This window comes from Nanorana parkeri, unplaced genomic scaffold (assembly GCF_000935625.1).
Source record: "Nanorana parkeri isolate BGI_ZX_2015 unplaced genomic scaffold, ASM93562v1 scaffold1212, whole genome shotgun sequence".
Lineage (NCBI taxonomy): Eukaryota > Metazoa > Chordata > Amphibia > Anura > Dicroglossidae > Nanorana > Nanorana parkeri.
The window spans coordinates 84,124-93,807 of record NW_017307480.1 but is presented as its reverse complement, the minus strand read 5'-3'; the positions used below and the strand labels follow the sequence as shown (position 1 = coordinate 93,807).

General features: G+C 49.7%; 1 protein-coding gene across 1 annotated transcript in view; it reads right to left on the bottom strand.

Annotated features, from left to right (window-relative positions):
• Positions 1-5,734, bottom strand: part of LOC108797013 (epoxide hydrolase 3-like) — a 42,305-nt gene extending 36,571 nt beyond the window's left edge. Inside the window, exons 1-3 of the mRNA XM_018568578.1 lie at positions 5,684-5,734; positions 3,481-3,731; positions 1,133-1,218 (exon numbers count right to left, since the gene is read on the bottom strand). Coding sequence (XP_018424080.1) covers positions 1,133-1,218; positions 3,481-3,723 — 329 coding nt within the window. The 5' untranslated portion in view covers positions 3,724-3,731; positions 5,684-5,734. The remainder of the gene's footprint in view (positions 1-1,132; positions 1,219-3,480; positions 3,732-5,683) is intronic.
• Positions 5,735-9,684: the final 3,950 nt, after the last annotated feature.

The window sequence follows — 9,684 nt, the reverse complement described above, 5'->3', positions numbered from 1 at the left end:
TTCTCGAGTCACAATCCCACCCGTCGGCTGCGCTGTCCGGCTCCATCCGTCCTCTTCACAAGCAGGCAAGCCGCCCTCCACGAGCAGGCAAGCCTCGGCTGCGCTGTCCGGCTCCCGTCCGTTCAAGTAATCCTCCCGGGGGGAGGGGGGGGGGAGGATTACTTCTGATCCAACCCAGCCCTCCTTCTCCCCGTGTCCCTTACCTTTGCTAAGCTCATACATACTCCTGCATAGGTCCCTTTGCATGCAGGGAAACGCTCCTCTAATGTTTATCTCCCCCTATTTGTTGTACCGATACACAGAGTCCCACAGTCTAAACAGTGTAATTTCAACCTGACTACATTTTTTACACCACCTGTGCTCCTACTATACATCTCATCGCTTAGATGACACTAGGAAGGCAGTAATAGCAGATTGACCAATGTATCCATTGAGCCAAACCACTACCCTGTAACTGTAATGTGCACATTGTACTGTATGCATGTATTTGTGTTTTTCTACACCCCTGATTTCCTCAGGAGATGTTGTAATGCTGTTGGGGTGACCGCCCCCCTGTACCGTTGTACTAAGCACTTGTCAAATAAAGTTGACTTCTGATTTAAAAAAAAAAAAAAAAAGGAAGGGGGCGGGGGATTAAAGTGACTGTTTCTTTAAATGTAAACATTTAAAGTCAAGCACCATCATTGACAGTGGAACTGTTTCTTTAAATGGAAAAAAAATAGTCAAACGCAAGTAAGCAATCACAAATGTTTTGGGGCTTTTTTCCTTAACATAGTAAGATATATTTAGGATATAATAAATATGATGTCATATATAATAAAATGATATCAAATGAATTTGGGTACCGGGTTGCATGATTGAGTAACACTATCACAGAAGTGAAAACTGTAAAATGATCAGGCAATGAAGGGGTCTATACAGGCTCAAGTGGTTAAGGTCAGGACCTTGATGTAAATAAATGACACCTTGTGGAGTTCAGTTATGAAAGTGTCAGCTCGAATCTGATTGGCTGCCGTGTGAGCCCATGACACTTTCCTCCAATGTGTGTGCATTGTGTTTCTACAAAGATGATAAGTAGCACATCAATATAAAGATGTGGCCATTGAACATAACATTACCAGAGTCACATTACCAGTTTTCAGGGAAGCCGTGCAGGAGGAGCATTAATGGGCTCCCTTTCTCTCCAGATGCCACATAATGGAAGCGTATCCCGGAACTCTGTTTAAAACAAAGAGCAGAACATTACTGAATGCCACCGAGGGTACCTACACACAAAAATAAACAGAGGAACCTTTGCATGTCTGTAGGCCTGCCCTAAAGACCAACTTGCCTAACTTTTGGTAGGCATTCCCACTAAAATGAATAGAGTTCAAGCCACACTAGTGGAGAGGTGAGGGCAGTGACGAGATTCTGTAGAGTTGTTGTGTGGCAGCCTGGCAGGTCACGTGGCCTAAAAGAGATCTAAAGCAAACCTTTTTTGGGCTTTTGGGTCACAGGTGTGCATTCACTAATGTATGACCGCGTTTCCCCGAAAGTAAGACCTACCCCGAAAATAAGACCTAGCGCTATCTTCAGGTCTTAGGTCCTAGGTCTTACTTTCGGGGTAGCTGCACATATACCGTGTTTCCCCGAAAATAAGATAGTGTCTTATATAAGTAAGACCTAGCGGATCTCTGTAATATAAGACCTACCACCGAACTAGGTCTTATTTTCGGGGTAGGTCTTATATTACAGAAATCCCGGACGATAGTGCTAGGTCTTTTTTTCGGGGTAGGCCTTACTTTCCGGGAAACACGGTAATAGAATTTTACATGACCGGCCGCAGCTCCCTCCCCCGCCCGCACGCACGCACCTACACCCACCTGTCTGCCTCGGCTGCCGCTGAAGACTACATTTCCTAGCAGGCACAGCGCGGCATAGCCAGTGGGGTCGAAGTGGACGGCATCAGAGCGGAGAGCGGACAGCTGCAGCCAGGTAAATATAAGACATCCCCCGAATATAAGACCTAGTGTCTTTTTTCATTGAAAAAAAAATATAAGACAGTGTCTTATTTTCGGGGAAACACGGTACTTTGACCCAAACACAGCTTATAGTAGGCTACTGTCCGCCATATGCTGACAGTGCAGAGCCATACTGCAGCAAAAAAGGATCACAACAATACTGCCAGGATCCACCCTGCTGCCTGATTGACAGCTGGATTTGCCTCTCTATAGCCAGAGCCAGCTATGCCCGCCCCCTTCCTTGTCTGTTGGGATCCAACCACTGCCTGATTGACAGCTGGCTTTGCCTCTCTATAGCCAGAGCCAGCTATGCCCGCCCCCTTCCTTGTCTGTTGGGATCCAACCACTGCCTGATTGACAGCTGGCTTTGCCTCTCTATAGCCAGAGCCAGCTATGCCCGCCCCCTTCCTTGTCTGTTGGGATCCACCCACTGCCTGATTGACAGCTGGCTTTGCCTCTCTATAGCCAGAGCCAGCTATGCCCGCCCCCTTCCTTGTCTGTCGGGATCCACCCACTGCCTGATTGACAGCTGGCTTTGCCTCTCTATAGCCAGAGCCAGCTATGCCCGCCCCCTTCCTTGTCTGTCGTGACCCACCCACTGCCTGATTGACAGGTGGCTTTGCCTCTCTATAGCTAGAGCCAGCTATGCCCGTTCCATTAGTGACTCTCCTTTAAGTGTCATAGTTCATCTGCAGAATTGCAGCTGAGCTGTTACTTGTAATTCTACGAGTATATACAGACCTCTTACCCCTGGTTCTGCAGGCGTGCTGTTGCTTGTAGTCCACCAGGCATGCGCTCTAAACCTGACTCACTCTTCCACCAGTCTAGCAGCTTTAGTAGGCGTCAGCTGACCTCTCTTGCTGTTTCTTATGCAGCTTCTCGACCAATCAGCGCAGTCTGCTTGTGGCCAATCCTGTGGTTCCTCTCTCTTGCTGACTCTATTTCTCTTGACCCCCCGCGCGGTTGCAAATTAACCTGAATTCCTTGGAGTTTGCCCTTTGGCTTGTCCCTGCAAATCCTTGTCCTCAGTCTGCCCTGAACTTTGACTTGTCCCTGCTGATCCCAGTCTTCAGTCTGTACCTATTGTTTGGACTGTCCCTGGAAGTCCTAGTGATCTGTCTGTCCCTGACCTTGGTTTTGTCCTCTGTTGTACGTGTGTCTGCAACCTGTCCAGAACTCTGGCCTTGTCCACCATTCTTGGCTGTTAGGCGAGTTGGGTGAACCTAGGGATTGTGACCTGAGGTCAGCACGCAGCCAAGCCCATCTCCACCATCAGGAGCTCTGGGGAACAACGGCTGGCCCTTAGATTCCACATCCTGGGGGACCCCATGCCACCTACCTAGCAATGCAGCACCCTGCCCTGTACCTTGACCTACCAGCCTATTCTGTCTTCCACTGTCTCATTCAGTTCCCCTGCTCTGTTCCCTGAGGGAGAGGGACCCTAAGAAGCGCAGTTACCTTTTAATACGACGGGTCTCACCTTTATCCGGATGTATCCATGCTGCCCATGCTTGCTGCTTGTTAAGCAGGGAGGAGCAGTCTTGCGTGTCTGCCAGTAAAACGCCTTGAATGGTCTTCTGGCTACAAGTCTCAGGGCATCAGGCAGGTAAGAGGCCGCCGCCAACAGAGAGGCAACATAAACCAGAACCCAGAAAAGAACGCCCGACACCCGCAGGGCAGCCCGCGTGACCATGAGGAGGAGGCGAGAGACATAGAACTGCATTCTGTATCCTCAGCCTGTAGAAGAAAAAAAAACAACTGTCAATTTCCTTAAAGTGGACCTGTCGGCAAGTTTAAAAGTCTGCAATGAACTCCTAACGTGTCACTAAACACCGATCGGCCATAACATTATGAACACATTTTGCCGCTAAAACAGCCCTGACCCGTCCAGGCCTGGACTCCACTAGACCTGAAGGTGTGCTGTGGTATCTGGATGACCCCCCTAATATTGAGTAGGATCCTCTTTTCCTAACCGATCCAGGCATGGACTCCACTAGACCTCTGAAGGTATGCTGTGATATCTGGATGACCCCCTCCCCTAATATTGAGTAGGACCCCCTTTTCCTGACCCGTCCAGTCATGGACTCCACTAGACCTCTGAAGGTATGCTGTGATATCTGGATGACCCCCTCCCCTAATACTGAGTAGGACCCCCTTTTCCTGACCCGTCCAGTCATGGACTCTACTAGACCTGAAGGTATGCTGTGGTATTTGGATGACCCCCTCCCCTAATATTGAGTAGGACCCCCTTTTCCTGACCCGTCCAGTCATGGACTCCACTAGACCTGAAGGTATGCTGTGGTATCGGGATGACCCCCTCCCCTAATATTGAGTAGGACCCCCTTTTCCTGACCCGTCCAGTCATGGATACCACTAGACCTCTGAAGGTATGCTGTGGTATCTGGATGACCCCTTCCCCTAATACTGAGTAGGACCCCCTTTTCCTGAACCATCCAGGCATGGCCTCCACTAGACCTCTGGAGGTATGCTGTGGTATCTGGCACCAAGCCGTCAGTAGAAGATCCTTTAAGTCCTGTAAGTTGTGAGGTGATCGACCTCCATGGATCGGACTTGTTCTTCCAGCACATCCCACAGATGATCGATTGGATTGAGATCTGGAGAATTTGGAGGCCAAGTCATAACCTCAGACTCATTGTTGTGTTCCTCAAACCATATTAAAACCATTTTTGCAGTGGGGCAGGGCACATTATCCTGCTGAAAGAGGCCACTGCTTCCATGGAGGGGTGTACTTGGTCAGTGACAATGTTTAGGTCGGTGGTACGTGTCAAAGTGACATCCACATGAATGGCGGGACCCAAGGTTTGTCACACACAAGGGTGGCTCCATATGACCCTGCTAGGGAAAGGAGCCACACACAGCTTACTAGCACACACACAAGCGTGACTACATAGGACCCTGCAAGAAAAAAGAGCCACCCTAAAACAGGATATCAGGACCGGTGCTCAGTGGATCGGCTGAATCTGCAAGAAACTTTTAAACATCAAGGAGCAGCGTCCATTGTAAGTGATTTCATCAGCATCTGAAAGTAGATCAAAAACCTTTTGACTTTACTATCACTTTAAAAAGGAAATGGATACACACACATACTCTGTGTCACTTCAGTTACTGTTGTTAGACGTTACTGCACATTCATCGGTCCCCATGCACATCAATGTACGCGGTCAACGCGTTTCGTAGATTCAATCCACTTTATCAGGGCTCGGAGTGAAAGGGTTAATTGATGATGATGATTATAGCCGGATATTACATCTAAAAATAACCAAAAATTAAAAACATAAAAATTTCATAAATGCACATTTTCTTTTATTAATGCGGGTTTGGCGTCATTCGCGTCCAATTGCGTTCGCTAATATGCTTAATAAATGCCCCCAATGTGTACACCTCCCGCTGCCAGAGAGCGACAGTCCTGCCGCAAGGGTCTGGTAGGACAAAGCTGGGACTTGTGGTTCCCCAACAGCAGGAAGATGCACCTTACTTACTTCTGGGCTGAATGGCAGGAGGACTTCTAGTCCCAGCATGCTCTGCCAGCATATGATAATAAAGAGCACACTGGGAGTCTCAGTTCTACAAATTGCCACAGCCTGAGATACAATCCCCTGCCCATCAGAAATATCATTTTATCCGCCATTGTTTAAAAAAACTGACACACAATGTCACAACACCATCACCTGCCAGTCCTGACTCCTTCTGTCTTCCACTTTCCAGAGGACATTTCATAAGCCCCGCCCGCTCCACGTTTTCTAAAAGCCCATTTGTTCGTTACGCTGTCTGTCTCCTCACCGAGCCGCGCTATTGGATAACCTAGAGACCTCTAGCAAAATAGATAGTACCTTTGTGGTTTGGCTGAAAAGCAAAATAGTCACACGGTGGGCGGGACGAGCGGATGGGCTGTCGCTGATTGGCTGAGTGAGGAACCCTGCCCGGGTAATAATACTGGTAGACGGACGGCTGCTCTGTTTGATTGACACGTAAGCTGGCCTATAAAAGGCTAGTAGAATCTGAGGCGATTTATTCTAGGCAATATACAGGAAGCTTGTGAGCTCAGCTGTCAATGTCTTCAGTTGCCATGGAGACTGTCTCTCTGTGCTGTTAGAGCACGATGCAGTGCTAGGGAGGGGGGAAGTCATTTGGAAGTGTGCACATATATTATTTATCATGTCCACCAGAATGAGAAAGCAAAGTATATGAAGCAAGGACTTCAAAAAATATAAAAGCAAAAGTGTTCTCATCTGTACATAATGCCCCCATCATACCCTCCGCACTCCTCTCCTGTACATACTACCCCCCATAATACCCTCCACACTCCTCTCCTGTACATACTGACCCCATAATGCCCTCCACACTCCTCTCCTGTACATACTGCCCCCATAACACCCTCCACACTCCTCTCCTGTACATACTGCCCCCATAATACCCTCCACACTCCTCTCCTGTACATACTGCCCCCATAATACCCTCCACACTCCTCTCCTGTACATACTGCACCCATAATACCCTCCACACTCCTCTCCTGTACATACTGACCCCATAATACCCTCCGCACATCTCTACTGTACATACTACCCCCCATAATACCCTCCACACTCCTCTCCTGTACATACTGCCCTCATAATACCCTCCACACTCCTCTCCTGTACATACTACCCCCATAATGCCCTCCACACTCCTCTGCATACTGCCCCCATAATGCCCTCCACACTCTTCTCCTGTACATACTGACCCCATAATACCCTCCAGACTCCTCTCCTGTACATACTGACCCCATAACACCCTCCACACTCCTCTCCTGTACATACTGACCCCATAATACCCTCCACATTCCTCTCCTGTACATACTGACCCCATAATACCCTCCGCACTCCTCTCCTGTACATACTGCCCCCATAATAACCTCTGCACTCCTCTCCTGTACATACTGCCCCTATAATACCCTCCACACTCCTCTCCTGTACATACTGACCCCATAATACCCTCCGCATTCCTCTCCTGTACATACTGACCCCATAATACCCTCCGCACTCCTCTCCTGTACATACTGCCCCCATAATACCCTCCACACTCCTCTCCTGTACATATTGACCCCATAATACCCTCCGCATTCTTCTCCTTTACATACTGACTCCATCATACCCTCCGCACTCCTCTCCTGTACATACTGCCCCCATAATGCCCTCCCCACTCCTCTCCTCTGCATACTGCCCCCATAATACCCTCCACACTCCTCTCCTGTACATACTGACCCCATCATACCCTCCACACTCCTCTCCTGTACATAACGCCCCCATCATACCCTCCACAGTCCTCTCCTGCACAAAACACCCCCATCATACCCTATACACTCCTCTCCTGCACATAATATCCCCATAATGCCCTCCCCACTCCTCTCCTCTGCATACTGCCCCCATAATACCCCCCACACTCCTTCCCCATAATACCCTCCGCATTCCTCTCCTGTACATACTGACCCCATAATACCCTCCGCACTCCTCTCCTGTACATACTGCCCCCATAATACCCTCCACACTCCTCTCCTGTACATACTGACCCCATAATACCCTCCACACTCCTCTCCTGTACATACTGCACCCATAATACCCTCCACACTCCTCTCCTGTACATATTGACCCCATAATACCCTCCGCATTCTTCTCCTTTACATACTGACTCCATCATACCCTCCGCACTCCTCTCCTGTACATACTGCCCCCATAATGCCCTCCCCACTCCTCTCCTCTGCATACTGCCCCCATAATACCCTCCACACTCCTCTCCTGTACATACTGACCCCATCATACCCTCCACACTCCTCTCCTGTACATAACGCCCCCATCATACCCTCCACAGTCCTCTCCTGCACAAAACACCCCCATCATACCCTATACACTCCTCTCCTGCACATAATATCCCCATAATGCCCTCCCCACTCCTCTCCTCTGCATACTGCCCCCATAATACCCCCCACACTCCTCTCCTGTACATACTGACCCCATCATACCCTCCACACTCCTCCCCTGCACATAACACCCCAATCATATCCTCCACGCTCCTCTCCGGCACATACTGCCCCCCCTCCACACTCCTCTCCTGCACATAACAACCCCCATCATACCCTCTGCACTCCTCTCATGTACATAACGCTGCCATCATACCCTCCGCACTCCTCTCCTGCACATACTGCCCCATCATACCCTCCACACTCCTATCCTGCACATAACACCCCCATCATACCCTCCCCACTCCTCTCCTGTACATAATGCCCTCATCATACCCTCCACACTCCTCTCCTGCACATATGCCCTCATTATACCCTCCGCTCTCCTGCACAAAACACCCCCATCATACCCGACACACTCCTCTCCTGCACATAATATCCCCATCATACCCTCCACACTCCCCTCCTGCACATAACACCCCAATCATACCCTCCACACTCCTCTCCGGCACATACTGACCCCATCATACCCTCCACAATCCTCTCCTGCACATAACAACCCCATCATACCCTCTGCATTCCTCTCCTGTACGTAAGACTGCCATCATACCCTCCGCACTCCTCCCCTGCACATAACGCCCCCATCATGCCCTCCGCACTCCGCTCCTGCACATAATGCCCCATCATACCCTCCACACTCCTCTCCTGCACATAATGCCCCCATTATACCCTCCACACTCCTCTCCTGCACATACTGCTCCATCATCCCCTCTGCACACCTCTCCTGTACATAACGCTGCCATCATACCCTCCTTACTCCTCTCCTGCACATAACACCCCCATCATACCCTCTGTACTCCTCTCCTGCACATAATATCTCCATCATACCCTCCACACTCCCCTCCTGCACATAACACCTCAATCATACCCTCCACAGTCCTCTCCTGCACCTAACACCCCCATCATACCCTCCACACTCCTCTCCTGCACATAATGCCCCATCATACCCTACACACTCCTCTCCTGCACATAATGCCCCATCATACCCTCCACACTCCTGCACAAAACACCCCATCATACCCTCCACACTCTTCTCCTGCACATAATGCCCCATCATATCCTCCAGACTCCGCTCCTGCACATAATGCTCCATCATACCCTCCACACTCCTCTCCTGCACATAATGCCCCATCATACCCTCCACACTCCTCTCCTGCACATAATGCCCCATCATATCCTCCACACTCCGCTCCTGCACACAATGCCCCATCATATCCTCCACACTCCGCTCCTGCACATACAGCCCCATCATACACTCCACACTCCTCTCCTGCACATACGGCCCCCATCATACCCTCTGCACACCTCTCCTGCACATACTACCCCTCATCATACCCTCCACACTCCGCTCCTGTACATACTGACCCCATAATACCCTCCACATAGCACAGCATACAGAATGTGAGATACAAATGACACTGAAATCTATCTCTCCATTCCATAACTCACCCCCTCGGTGTCCTTGCGTGTCACTAATCTACTCACTGACATATCAGTCCAGATGTCACAACACTCAACCTTTCAAAAACATCATGTAACACAACTATCCCTCCCTCCCCCCATGCTAAGGTGCTAGGTGTGAACGTGGACTCCGACCTCACCTTTCTACCCCACATCCAATCACTATCCAAATCCTGCCGCCTTTTCACCTTCGTAGCATCTCCAAAATAC